This window comes from Gigantopelta aegis, chromosome 8 (genome assembly GCF_016097555.1).
Source record: "Gigantopelta aegis isolate Gae_Host chromosome 8, Gae_host_genome, whole genome shotgun sequence".
Classification (NCBI taxonomy): Eukaryota; Metazoa; Mollusca; class Gastropoda; order Neomphalida; family Peltospiridae; genus Gigantopelta; species Gigantopelta aegis.
Window position 1 is genome coordinate 26,658,035 of NC_054706.1, and position 13,994 is coordinate 26,672,028.

General features: G+C 36.8%; 1 protein-coding gene and 1 long non-coding RNA gene across 2 annotated transcripts in view; both read right to left on the reverse strand.

Moving 5' to 3' along the window:
• Positions 1–3,660: 3,660 nt before the first annotated feature.
• The window catches only part of LOC121379167 (coiled-coil domain-containing protein 96-like), a 55,090-nt gene continuing 44,756 nt past the window's right edge, over positions 3,661–13,994 (reverse strand). The window contains exon 12 of the mRNA XM_041507666.1: positions 3,661–4,211. Coding sequence (XP_041363600.1) covers positions 4,104–4,211 — 108 coding nt within the window. The 3' untranslated portion in view covers positions 3,661–4,103. The remainder of the gene's footprint in view (positions 4,212–13,994) is intronic.
• LOC121379169 lies at positions 7,989–13,939 on the reverse strand. The gene is made up of 3 exons (XR_005958811.1): positions 13,713–13,939; positions 8,881–8,999; positions 7,989–8,067 (listed from the first exon to the last, which is right to left on the reverse strand). It is a non-coding gene; the product is annotated as an uncharacterized LOC121379169 (long non-coding RNA).

A 13,994-nucleotide genomic window follows, 5' to 3' on the forward strand; every position in this document is an offset into this window, starting at 1 on the left:
AATAACAGTAACTGCCAATAAAAGATGGTAAAAGATCGACATTTTATTTTGTACACTTAGGGTAGGGTGGGGAGGGGAGGTCGTGAAAAAGTGTACTCTTTGTACACTTTTGATAATTGTGAATGGCCCCATATTATTTATGGCTGTACTTTATTTTGTTTTTATACACATTTGTTGTCAATAAAATATATTTTATTACAAAAACTACTTATGATTGTTTTAATTACTACTTAATATTGGGTGAATCATAAAAAAAAGTCCCACTTTTTGAAGCAGAACAGCGGAAAAAAAATGTGCACCAAAGAACATACAAAATTTACATTCGTTTACATTGCATTAGTTGTGTACAATATTGATAGTATAATTTTCACTTTAATATATATATAGCTTATTTTTAACATGAGGGGAGGGTCATAGCCCAGAGGTAAAGCACTCGCTTGATGTGTGGTTGGTCTGGGATTCATCCCTGTCAGTGGGCCCATTTGGCTATTTCTCATTCAAGCCAGTGCCCTATGACTGGTATATCACAGACCGTGGTATGTGTTGTCCTATCTGTGGGATGGTGCATATAAAAAATCACTTGCTACTAATGGAAAAAATAAATAGAGATTATTAAATGAGCTTGTGTGTCGTACTGATTTTACGAAACGAGTGGCAGGATTTTTGTATTGCCCGAGCGAGAGAGAGGTTAATACATGAATCCTGACATGAGTTTCGTATAATCAGTATGACACACACGCAAGTGTAATAAAAAAATTATTAGTCATTTTAATAAATAAAAAATTTATGAATGTTTAAATATTAAAAATATATCAATTAATGTTTTAAGGGTATGTAATTTTCCCCTCCGTACCCTCTGGCGGAAACCCTGAATGCCTATAGGGTATGTCAAACTGTCCACCAAGGCCCTTCAATTTTACGACTAAAGCACCTCGGACAAGAACTCTACAATCTTATCTGGGGAGGGGGTGCACGGGACGTACCACAGTAGTAAAGCACTAGCTTGATGCGCTGTCAGTTTAGGATCAATCCCAGTCAGTGGCTCCATTAGGCTATTTCTCGTTCCAGCCAGTGCTCCACAACTGGTGTAGCAAAGGCTGTTGTATGTACTATCCTGTCTGTGGGATGGTACATATAAAAGATCCCTTGCTACTAATAATAAAAAAAAAAAAGTAGGTCATGAAGTGGTGACAGCGGGTTTCCTCTCTATATATCTGTGTTGTCCTTAACCATATGTCTGATGCCATATAACCATATGTCTGATGCCATATAACCATAAATAAAATGTGTTGAGTTAAAAAAAAACATTTCCTTCCTTCCTTCTACCATCTGAGCTATAGTCCTTCCCACAGAGAACACCTTTCTTCATATTATGGAATTTACTACAAGTTATTTATTTCTGAGCTGAATTATTTCTAAATTGCACACAAAAATAGTGCTGTTTTGTTACTTCCAAAATGCTTACTTTTCTTCTTAGGTCAAACCAAACTGAAATTATTTACAAAAAACGTTTTTGTAGGAGGATGGAATGGACTATATAATGTAGATCCCACCCTTCTATTTTAAAATTCACATTAAACTCTATTTCTAACAAACCATGTCATAAATAAATATAAAACTTAGGTCATAGCTACACCAAATCTCAATGCATGCTGAAAAAATACAAAATTAATCAATAATCCTTTTCTTTTTTTGTCAAAATCTGATTTAGTTTAAAAAAAAATTTGTTTACACATTTAAAAATTCATAAACCAATACTTACGTTTTAACCTCACTTTTAAACTTTTATGTCCAGGGTGATGAGTTTAATTATATCTAAACAATCCCATCCAAACAACCATTAATTCATGATATCATCATCACACATTTCATGACGATGGTTTCATAACTACCATTTAGCTAATACATGTACATATAGTTAAAAAATAACAGTTTCTGTCAAGGCCTTAATTTACAAATGTAGCAGTTACTCATAAACAAAAAAACCCAACAAATATATATTCTCATGATAATTTATATTTAAAAAATTATATACAAACATAAAATATTTACATATCAAACACTTCTTTAATAATTTATTGTTATGTGTATAAAACTTCACATCAGTTTCTTAATAAAATACTATTATATACAGTTATCCAATATTCTGAACTTGAGAAAAGTAAATGGTGATAAACCAGTAAGATGTAAGAGTTGTAAAAAAAAGTAACAGATTGTGTGAAAAGAAAAAGAACTACAAAAAAAAGCTTTCAGTTAGAATCAGTGTGTGTGTTTGTACCCAATTAAGGATGAGGCATGCTGTCATGGGTACAATCCAGCTATTTAGACTCTTGTTAAGAATACAGATTAATAGTGAAAGAGAATAGTGACCGTGTACAGAACTTGCCTGAGGTGCTTAGGTTGAAGGATCGAACCCCCTTGATGGATCTATTCTCTGACTGGGTCCCCCCACCACCACCATTCGATCCAGTGCCTCTACCTGGTATATCAGATGCTCTGGTACATGCTGTCATGTCTGTGGGAAAGTGTTTATAAAAGATCCTTTGCTGCTTATAGAAAAAAAATGTAGCAAGTGTCCTCCAAGATGTGTGTCAGAATTATCCAATGTTTGTCATCCCACAGCCGATGATTTATGAATCAATGTTCTCTAGTGGTGTCGTTACTCCAATCCACTGAGCTGGGTATGGTATTTTGGTTTTGGAGTCTGCATTGGGATGTGAACACAACCTTAAACCAGATGGCTTAACCACACCAGTGAGCCTGGACAGTGAAACAGTCTCATCTGGTGAGACTTTTCTACACAAAATCTTTACACCCACACAAAAAAAAAAATCTGTACAATATAATGTGACTTGTAGCTTTAAAGCTTTTTTTTTTTTTTACAGTTAATAAGGAAAGAAGGAGGAAAATGTTTTATTTAACGACACACTCAAGACATTTTTATTTACGGTTATATGGCGTCAGACAGTTAATAAAGCCACAAAGTTGAAAAAAACCCACCCAGAAAACCCCTGAACTAGCAAACTTATTGAAGGGATCGTATTACATAAAATAACTCTTTGCATATCTCTTAGAATTATAATACATTAAAATTATAATACAGATATCACTGTTGTTTCACAATTCAATTAAGTCATAGAAAATGTACATGAACCTAACAATACAAAATCATATATTTATTATTCAACTGTAGGGTGTCCATGGGTGAACAGAAATATTTGTTACTGTCCCCACCCCAGTGAATTTAGGCTACATGTAGGTAAATTGCCGTGTGATGGCCACAACATCGGGGAACTTTTTAAGTATTTGATAGAGGAGGAGTAAAATTAAACTGTTTGATTTACCTAAGATTTAAATGAAGTACATATGTATTAACATTCTAATTGTTATTTTCCCCATTGTGTTACTTGCATGTGACACTGGTACAGACTGAGTAGGGCAGGCCTTTGCTTTAAAAAAAATGTCCACTGCAGGATACAATAATATTTTAATGCAAGACACCAAAAACACTGGTTATGAACAGGATTTTACATTCCAATAACAATATATTATTGTCTTAGCATTATACACCTGACAACATGAGATTATTGAATTTTAATATGGCTACAATGATAACAGGACTTTTTTTTTATTTTATTTTTTTATCAATACATCAGAAAATAACTTGACAAAAAGTTTATTAGTAAAAATATCTATTGGTACTGCAAAAGTTGTGACAATTGACATATTTCATTTGTAGAAGTTTAACTTTTTATACCAGCAAAAGGAACATTTATAACAACAGGTATGTTTATTGTGTTATAATAAATTGATGTTGTTTTTTTTTGTGGCTTTAAGGACATCTTGACAGATACCCAAAAAATCTGATTCTTTAAATATGGCTTCAAAAACACATTCATGACTGATTTTTTCTGTAAATGGTAATACTGAACTGCTGAAAACATCTGAACATTATAAATTTCCATGTACTGCTTGATCGAGCCTGTTCTAATTTTTTTTACAGACTTGGTTCCAGGTCAATGTCATTTCTGCATGAATCATTTTCATGCCCTCCAATTTATTCTTTAGTTCCTCTGCTTCGTCGACGCGTTCCTCAAAATCTCTCAGCAGCGGTTCATTGCCAAGAAGTCCACAGGTCTGACGTATAGACGTTGATTGTCTATTCTCAGTGAGTCATGAGCCTGTTTGGTTCTTGATAGAATGTCACGTTTCTGTAAACAAGTTTTTTTAATAAAAATAAACATACATGTGTAGTGTATACTCATAATGGTCTACAGGACTCGAAATTAAGAATTTGTCTCCACAAGCAATTTTGAATCTGCCTATGGCATCTGCTTTTAAAAATGACATTTGCAGCAAATAAAAATGAGTAAACTGTATGTAGATATATTTCAAACATGCAAATGTTAAAAACATTATGCTTGTCTTGTATACAGTTTAAGTCTGTAAATATTTAGCATACGGTTTCCAGTGCAGCATAACGCTATGTCCTGATATGACAAAGTAACAGACCTGTGCTGCTAGAGCTTCCAACTCTCGGAGGTTTCCCCGTCAACATGGTTCTCGCCCTGTACAAACTGCAGCTTCTCCTTCAGATGTGTCAGAACCTGCACTGTGCTCGTGATCTTCTTGCACAGTTTCAGCAGCTCCTACAAATACACATTGTATATCACTAAGCTTCAGCAGCTCCTACAAATACACATTGTATATCACTAAGCTTCACAGCTCCTACAATGCCACATTGTATATCACTAAGCTTCAGCAGCTCCTACAAATACATTGTATATTACTAAGCTTCAGCAGCTTCTACAAATACACATTGTATATCACTAAGCTTCAGCAGCTCCTACAATGCCACATTGTATATCACTAAGCTTCAGCAGCTCCTACAAATACACATTTTATATTACAAAGCTTCAGCAGCTCCTACATTACATTGTGTATTACTAAGCTTTATTAGCTCCTACAAAAACACATTGTATATTAGATTTATTTGCTCCTACAAAAACACATTGGATATTACTAAGCTTTATTAGCTCCTATAAAAACCACATTGTATATTACTAAACTTTACTAGCTCCTACAAATGGGCAGAATTTTGAAAATAGCAATTAGTAAAAAAGTTAATAGAATAAATTAAAAAAACCCAACAACTTACAAGCCAAAAATAAAAAGAATTGACTGCTCGGCCGAATAATATTTATATAATTTGGAGCATTTTAGAAGGACGGTCCAAAATTAAATAAGAGAAAGAAGAGAGGATCGGACTATTTAATAATAATTTAAAAAAAGAGAGTAATTTCGACTAGGGGTGCAACGATACGGTCAAAACCGTATTGCGATATATTGCGATATAAGAAACTGTATTGCAATATGTATTGCAATATAATTGATATTATTTATGGGTTGGGTTTTTTTTTAATGAAAATAGAAGGCATAACTTTTTAATGATCTTTATTAGTTTCAGCTGTCAGGCTAAATGTTTTAGGCCATATTTTTATTTTTTAACACAATACTAGTCTACTAGAACACTGGCGTGACGGTGTCAAACTATTGATGATGATGATGATGATGATGATGATAACTAATTTAACGTGCCCATATACCACTAGGGTTTCGAACACGCCCATCCCGAGTCCGACCTCCGATAAGATCGGTGGCCTGACTCAGGATGGGGTGGGGGGGGTGGGGGGGTGGGGGTGGTATGAAAATGGGCAGAATTTTTAAAATAGCAATTAGTAAAAAAGTTAATAGAATAAAAAAAGAAAACAAAAAAAGATTACAATCCAAAAATAAAAAAGAATTGACTGCTCGGCCAAATATTTATATAATTTGGAGCATTTTAGAAGGAAAGTCCAAAATTAAATAAGAGAAAGAAGAGAGGATTGGACTATTTAATAATATTTCGACATAAAATTTTGAACGCAGATCTAAAAGTTTAAAGTCCGATCGATATGTCCACGCGAGTGGCCTCGTTAAGGCCGTTTGGGTGCACAGCTTAAAGGGACGAGATAGGTTGCATCCCGTCAAGAAAACCCCTAGATTGACAGTCGATAGACGTTGAAGGTGTAGTGCTGTGCTGAAATACAGATCTTGAGAAGCCGGATCCGTCTGAACGAGAGAGAGTATCAGACTAGGGTATAGTCCAGTCATCATGGGTTGGTATAGTGGTGCGGACGGGCCCCGACTCCGGAGGATACGAGATGGTATCACTATAAAGCAAGGTAAAGTCTAGAAAAAGAGTAGTAGGGGCCGACCCCGCTTCCTATTTCTTCTTAGAGTGGGGCGGTCAATCTTCCAGTACTGCTAGGACAGGCTCGGACATGTAGAGACTAAACGCGAACAACCGTGGCGTTCTGCAGAATGGCCGTCATACGAGTCACGAAAAAAACCTGTCGACAGTCAGACGGAGAAAAATGACGTGGAAGCAAGGAATCTCGCTAAAAAAGAATCCAACCTGGTGGTGCAGGCTGTCGAAATGAGAAGCGTTCCAGCGTTCAATCAGTTCCAATGGCCGCATACATTCCAGTAGAAAACTTCATTTCGCTGACAAAAACAACGAAATGAGGGACCCCCCAAGTCGAGCACACGAAAGCACGTGCAGTGTGCACAAGCGAAACAAACACGTCTTACCGCGTGGAGCTCCAGACTGTGAATGGTCAAACTATTCATAAATTGTCACATTCGGAAATCCTTACTATCGGGCTTTTCCGTTGCTGCTCGCTTAACACGGAAATGTACGTATTGAGTCACAATGTTTCGCCAGATCGACCGAACCAGAGCCAAGGTTATTAGCCGAGGTATTTTGAACGATCGGCCGAAGTATTCCGAGTTCAGTGAAAAACAGCGAAGTGTGATTCTCATTTGTTGGTTTATTTCTTTGAAGATGATAGCCGTAGCCGTAGCCATATTCCAACGTAAATGAATAACGAATGATAATGTGTAAGTAACAAAACATTTATTTGTAATTATCGTTAACTGGTTATTTTCACTGGACTTTTGACACGTTTTGTTTAGAAGTTAGAACCAAGTATAACCGACCTATCACTTCGTATGCCAACAAGTAAGCTGACTACGCTTGACGTAATTGTTACATTTCCTGTCATCACCAATTAATAAAATGATGTGGTTTTTGTTTGTTTGTTTGCCTATTTCAAATCAAATAAGTTACAAGGAAAAACAATCGCGGTACGCAAAACTGTACCGCGGTTCGTATCGAGCTGATCAATTATCGCGGTATACCGGTTTATCGTTGTAGCACTAATTTCGACATAATCTTTTGAACGCAGATCTAAAAGTTTAAAGTCCGATCGATATGTCCACGTGAGTGGCCTCGATAAGGCCGTTTGGGTGCACAGCTTATAGGGACGAGATGGGTTGCATCCCGTCAAGAAAACCCCTAGATTGACAGTCGATAGACGTTGAAGGTGTAGTGCTGTGCTGAAATACAGATCTTGAGAAGCCGGATCCGTCTGAACGAGAGAGAGTATCAGACTAGGGTATAGTCCAGTCGTCATGGGTTGGTATAGGGTGCGGATGGGCCCGACTCCGGAGGATACGAGATGGTATCACTATAAAGCAAATAAAGTCTAGAAAAGAGTAGTAGGGGCCGACCCCACTTCCTATTTCTTCTTAGAGTGGGGCGGTCAATCTTCCAGTGCTGCTAGGATAGGCTCGGACATGTAGAGACTAAACGCGAACAACCGTGGAGTTCTGCAGAATGGCCGTCATACGAGTCACGAAAAAACAAGTCAACATAGTCAGACGAAGAAATGACGTGGAGGCGAGGAATCACGCTAAAAAAGAATCCAACCTGGTGGTGCAGACTGTCGAAATGAGAAGCGTTCCAGCGTTCAATCAGTTCCAATGGCCGCATACATCCCAGTAGAAAACTTCATTTCGCTGACAAAAACAACAAAATGAAGGATCCCCAAGTCGAGGACACGAAAGCACGTGCAGTGTGCACCAGCGAAACAAACACGTCTTATCGCGTGGAGCTCCAGACTGGGAATCTTCTATCTTGAGCTGTTCAAAGTCGATCAAGTGTAAACCTTTTGCAAGTTCCTCCTGAAATCAGTGATAAACGAAATCATTCTGTAATGACATCACAACACCACACTGACTTAATCAGCACATTCTAATGTCAAAACATACACCAGGCTTGTGAAAACATACACCGGGCTTGTGAAAACATACACCAGGCTTGTCAAAACATGCACAAGGCTGGTCAAAATACACACACACCAGGCTTGTTAAAACATGCACAAGGCTGGTCAAAATACACACACCAGGTTTGTCAAAACATGCCGACTACCAGCACAAATTGTAAGCTACGCTGACATCTGCAATGGCTATTTTATTTTTACAAAGATGGATAGATGAATAAAGAATGAAAAAACAGGGTGACAGTTTGACTGGATAGATGTAAGGAAGATTTAATGGACGGAAGAATTGGTAGAGAGATGATTGTGCTAGTGGGTGGGTGGATGGCTGGCTGGCTGGCTGGATGGATGGCTGGATGACTGAAAGGATGGATGGATAAAAAATGGATGGGTGAGTGGTCGGGTGGCTGGATAGATGATGGGTGAATGGATGGATGGCTAGTTAGGTAGATAGAAGAATGAAAGGATGGTTGGCTAAATAGATTGATGAGTGGAAGGATAGCTGGCTGGCTGGCTGGCTTTGGATGGATGGCTGGCTGGATGGATGGATGGATGGAAAAGTAAAAAGGAATGATTGGAAAGATTGTTATCTGGATGATTTGATAGGTCGATGGATAAAAGACATTTCTAATTGAAAACCAAAACTGTAGCAACTAGTAGGTGTAATTTTTAAAGCCATGAAATCAATGACAGATGTGGATGATCTGAGTTTCCCAACCTTCGACTTGAGTTGTTGTTCCTTCTCTTGAGTTTGTTCTTCAACTTTATGTTCTCCAGCCGGACGTTGACGACCTCCAGCTCCTTCTTGTTTTCATTGCTCAGGTACTGCTCTGTGTCCTGGAAATCAGAGTCACTGTCAGTCACAAACGCATCTCAACATTTATCAGTCAAATATTTTAGTGTCTTCCATTCAAATATATAGATACATGTATATATAGATCTATACATGTATATATATATATATATATATATATATAGTCAAACCTGTCCTAGCGGCCACCTGTACTCAGCGGTCACCTGCCTTAAGCGGCCACTTTTTTTCCTCCCAAACAATTTATAATGTAAATGCACCTGTAATAAGCGGTCACCTGTCTATCGCAGCCAGCGGCCACCTAAATCGGATCCCAAAATCGCTAAAATACCTATATTAAGTGGTCACAGTAAAGTTTTACTATTATATAAAAGGGATATTTTAACAACAGCGATAACTCCTGTCTTGGACGGAAGAACCGGCTGAGGCCGGTACTTGTGCCCAGGACAGGCGTGCACTACAACAGCTTGCTCTGAATGTGCATGTTAAACAATTTCCCATTCCCAACAGCGATAAGGTGCAGCAAATAACTGATCTTCACACTTTCAGGAATAATAGTACACATTCAGTTCCGACATCTCGACTGTGTATCAATTAAGAAAGTATGACTCCGGCATGCATCGAATTGCCTCTGGGCAGGCTACGTAGATTCACTTACTATGACAATACACTGCATATGAAGTAGGAATTAAATTAGTAAATGGAAAAAGAAAAAAAATCTTGTTGAGAACGGTTAATTTAATACATTCTATATGCATTATTTCTGAAGGAGATGACATGTCAAAAGTATATTTATAGTCTACTGTGAAGCACACACCCGTTGATTAGTAGTATACAGATGGTAAAACACGAAACAAAAAATGTTTTAAAGACTATACAGTGTTCGAGATTAAAAATTTTGGCAGTATCCCAGTTGGATACTAACATTTCAGACTCTGGTATCCCACCTGATAATTTAGTATGCCACTTAAATGAAATTCATAAATAACATTGTAACAAACGTGGACGACACTGTCACTTAACTTCACTAGTAAATGACGACTTTCATTGTTTCAGCGAAAAATAAATACACAGGAATATAATAAAAAAAACAAAAAAAAAACAACAACACAAAACAAACCCATTATATGGTATCCCGGTGGGATACCGTTAATCTCGAACACTGCTATATATGTGGCAACCTGCACTCGACGGCCACCTGTCTTAAGCGGTCACTTTTATCTACTCCCTTGTGTGACCGCTTAAGTCAGGTTTGACTGTATATATATATATATATATACATGTATATATATATACATCTGTCCGTATGTTTGTATGTCTATCTCCGGCGTGGGGGGGGGGGGGGGGGGGAGAGGTGCTGCTCCCACTCCCCCAATAATTCTGAATTAAAAATATTATTGGTAGTAAATAGGCAGAGATGAATTTTACTTGCAGATTTAAAGTTTGTTTTTGTTCAACGACACCACTAGAGCACATTAATTTATCCGGGATGTGATTTTTCAACTTTTTATCTGATTTCAGCTTTTTTGTGTAAAATAATTTTCACTGGATTTGATCTGAATGCTAAAGAAATGACCTTTATATAGGTATGGTACAGAGGTTTCTTCTTTTTAAAATCCGTTTAGCTTTTATTTAAAAATGCCTATCACATCCCTGATTTATTAATCATCGGCTATTGGATGTCAAACATTTGGTAATTTTGACAAAGTCTTAGAGAGGAAACCCACTACATGTTTCCATTAGTAACAAGGGATCGTTTATACGCACCATCCTAGACACGACAACACATACCCACGCTGATCATACGGATAAAGTCATTGCGGTTGGATAAAATACGCCGCGGTCTTTAGAGCTTACGCACTACTGACGGAGATAAGAGTAAAGTGTTGATTTCAAGAAATTCTCTCATATTTGTATTAAAATAAGTTTGCAGATCTAATCACAGTATATTTCTTCTTATGCATCTATAATATCAAGATAAAGAATGTGGTATTTGAAACGTGAGAAGCTATTACATCCATATAATAACATATTTATACCTACTATTGGCTGTATTTTCATTCCTAAGTAGTGATCTACAACTGGCACTGATAAATAACTACGGGTACAGTTAATGCAAACATATTTTCAAAGATATATATTAATTACAGTGCTGTAGATTATATTAAAAGACAAAACTCAACGTTTTCCCATGTGAAGGTGACAGCATTTTGAATAATTTTATAGAGTAAATCATTTTGCGGCTAAGAGTAAAATAATGTGCGGTAATTACTGGTACATATAAATTTTTATTTGTTATTTTCAACAGTTATTGTAATTTTGAGACTTCAATGATGAATTTGCTGCCAATATTTTTGGGATGAATCATTAAGTGCCCCACAGAAAGATTTTACATGCAATGCCTATAGTTATTAGGCAGTGTAATATTATATATTACGGTAAGTTATAAGTAGACCAAACATGTTACCTAATAATTCGCATGTTTATTTATCACACACACCATTTAAAACGTGTAAAATGTAAAGGCATTAACAGGTATTTATAATATAGATGAGTTATAAAACGTTTAAGACATTTTCTGGTATTTTGAAAATATTACAAATGTTTACTCTCCAGCAAAAAGAATATCAACAAAAATAAATAACGCTTTAGTATTTAAATAATACTGTCTAATGTAATATGTTCACATCCATTGCCATAAAACGTAACTGCACAGTATTTATATAGTACATCTTTTAGAATACAATGGATTCCAAAGTTATAGACTATGTTGGATATAAGTCTCGAAGTTGAGTTAACATCAACGGAAGATATTGTGAAAACCAGTGCTGTGATGACATCCGCACCAATGAAAAACACGGACGCAACATCTTCTCCAATAACTAATGATGAAAGTCAAACATGTGAAATATGTGCAACACATTATAAACACTTACATTCGCTGCAAAGGCACATGCAAACTCATGAACCTAATAAAACAAGCATTTTGAGAGTACTGCTAAAGCATTACATGTCCGCTACCTGACCCAACACTTGTTCGTATCTCCTAAATTCAAGCACCAAACATCTGTGAAAAGTGAGTAAATCACCACAGAAGTTAAACTTGATCAGTAACAGTACATGATCATACATGATAAAAGTACATGTTGTATATATGCAAAATTTCACCTCAGTATTTTCAGGTACTGCAAAACAAAAGTGCCGAAACCTTTCTGTTCAAATCTCCTAAACTTGAGGGCCATAACTGTCAAAAATGGGTAAATAGCCATGAAAGATAACCTTCATCTGTAATAGTACATGATAAAGCTATATACAAAATTTCAGTTTAATATCTCAAGGCCTAAAAAATGTCCGGAAAGCCAATTTTCACATTGGCTAAGTACAAGGGCCATAACTCTGTCAAAAATGGGTAATCTGTAACAGTACATGATAAAGCTATACACAAAATTTCAGCTCAATATCTCAAAGTCTTCTGCAAAAAATATTCGAAAAACATGTGGGACAGACGGACGGGTACACGGACAGACAGAAGGACGGAGATGAAACCTACAGTCCCCTCCGGTTGGACCGGTAGGGGACTAATAAAATGTTCAGCCTGCCATTTGTATTTTTGTTCGGATGAAGCCTTGGCTACCCATAATACATCTGTCGCAGAAATCTGTGGGAAATCATTTGGTTGAAAATAGTCGTTGACCGTTCATTTACGGAGCTATCTGTCTGACAGTCCAGCATTGTTGAGGTGTCCTTTTGAGAATTGCCAAAAGGTATTTCACAAGAAAGATATTTATTCAGATCACGTCAATACTGACGCTGGTGCTAAACCATATTCTTGCGGAAAATGTTTGAAGTCTTTTGCTTCCAAAGCATGTGAACGACAACATACTCGGTCATGCATTGAAAACAATTTTTAATATGAGTGTAAAATAATCGATAGACATTTCACAAATAGTGTTTCACTAAACCACAAAAATGCTGAACACAGACATATTCATTATACCTGTTATTGTGGAAACACAAATATAGTACAGGACTGCTGAAACATCAGGCGAAAAAAAGGACACAAAAATTACTTTAGTGCCCTTCAAAAGAAATATTGCCCTATAGTATGATCACAAATTACTCTGGAATATGACACAACTCTTTTCGCTTAAAGGCTAATAGTTTTAGTAGTCTTTAAAATGAGTCGAAGAACAAATCGGTAATAAGAGCTATTTTGAAAAAGTATAGTTTTAAATTTAAAAAGGTTTGTTTTATTTAACGACACTATTAGAGCACATTGATTTTTTTATCTTATCTATTGGACGTCAAACATCAGGGCCGTACCCTGACCAAAATCCATGGGGGGGCACTAACGTTTATAAATAATTTTTAACATACTATAAAGATTAAAAATTTCTATGCTATTACTGGAGATATATAAAAAAAAAAAAAAAGGACAAGATTCTCGGGGGGGGGGGGGGGCAGCTGCCCCCCCGGAGGGTACGGCCCTGAACATGATCATTCTGACACTTTTTTTTTTAAAGAGGAAACCCAGTCGCCACACAGCTACTCTTTTACAACAGGCAGCAAGGGATCTTTTATTTGTGCTTCCCACAGGCAGGATGGAACAAACCATCAGTATATCCCTTCCATATATTTCACTTATTTAACTATATTTCGTTTGAAATTACCAATAAACTCTGAAATGACAAGCTCAGAAATTATTTCAAATCTGTAGGAAATTAACAATTTTATATTACCTGTCGGGTTTCCCCAAGTTGGCGCCATAACCGCAGTGTATTTTATACAACCGCAATGGCTTTATCCGTATGACCAGCGTGATACCACGGCCTTTGATATACCAGTGGTGCACTGGCTGGAACTTTACTTGTAGAATGCAAGAAATTGAATCGCAGGACATCTAGTTTAAACATTTTATGGGGTAGCATACCCCCGAACCCCATTAGAAATTTTGCTTTGCTATTTTCCCCCCACCCCCGCATGTCTACTTCCGCCGTGCCTGTATCTTTCTATTTGTCTGT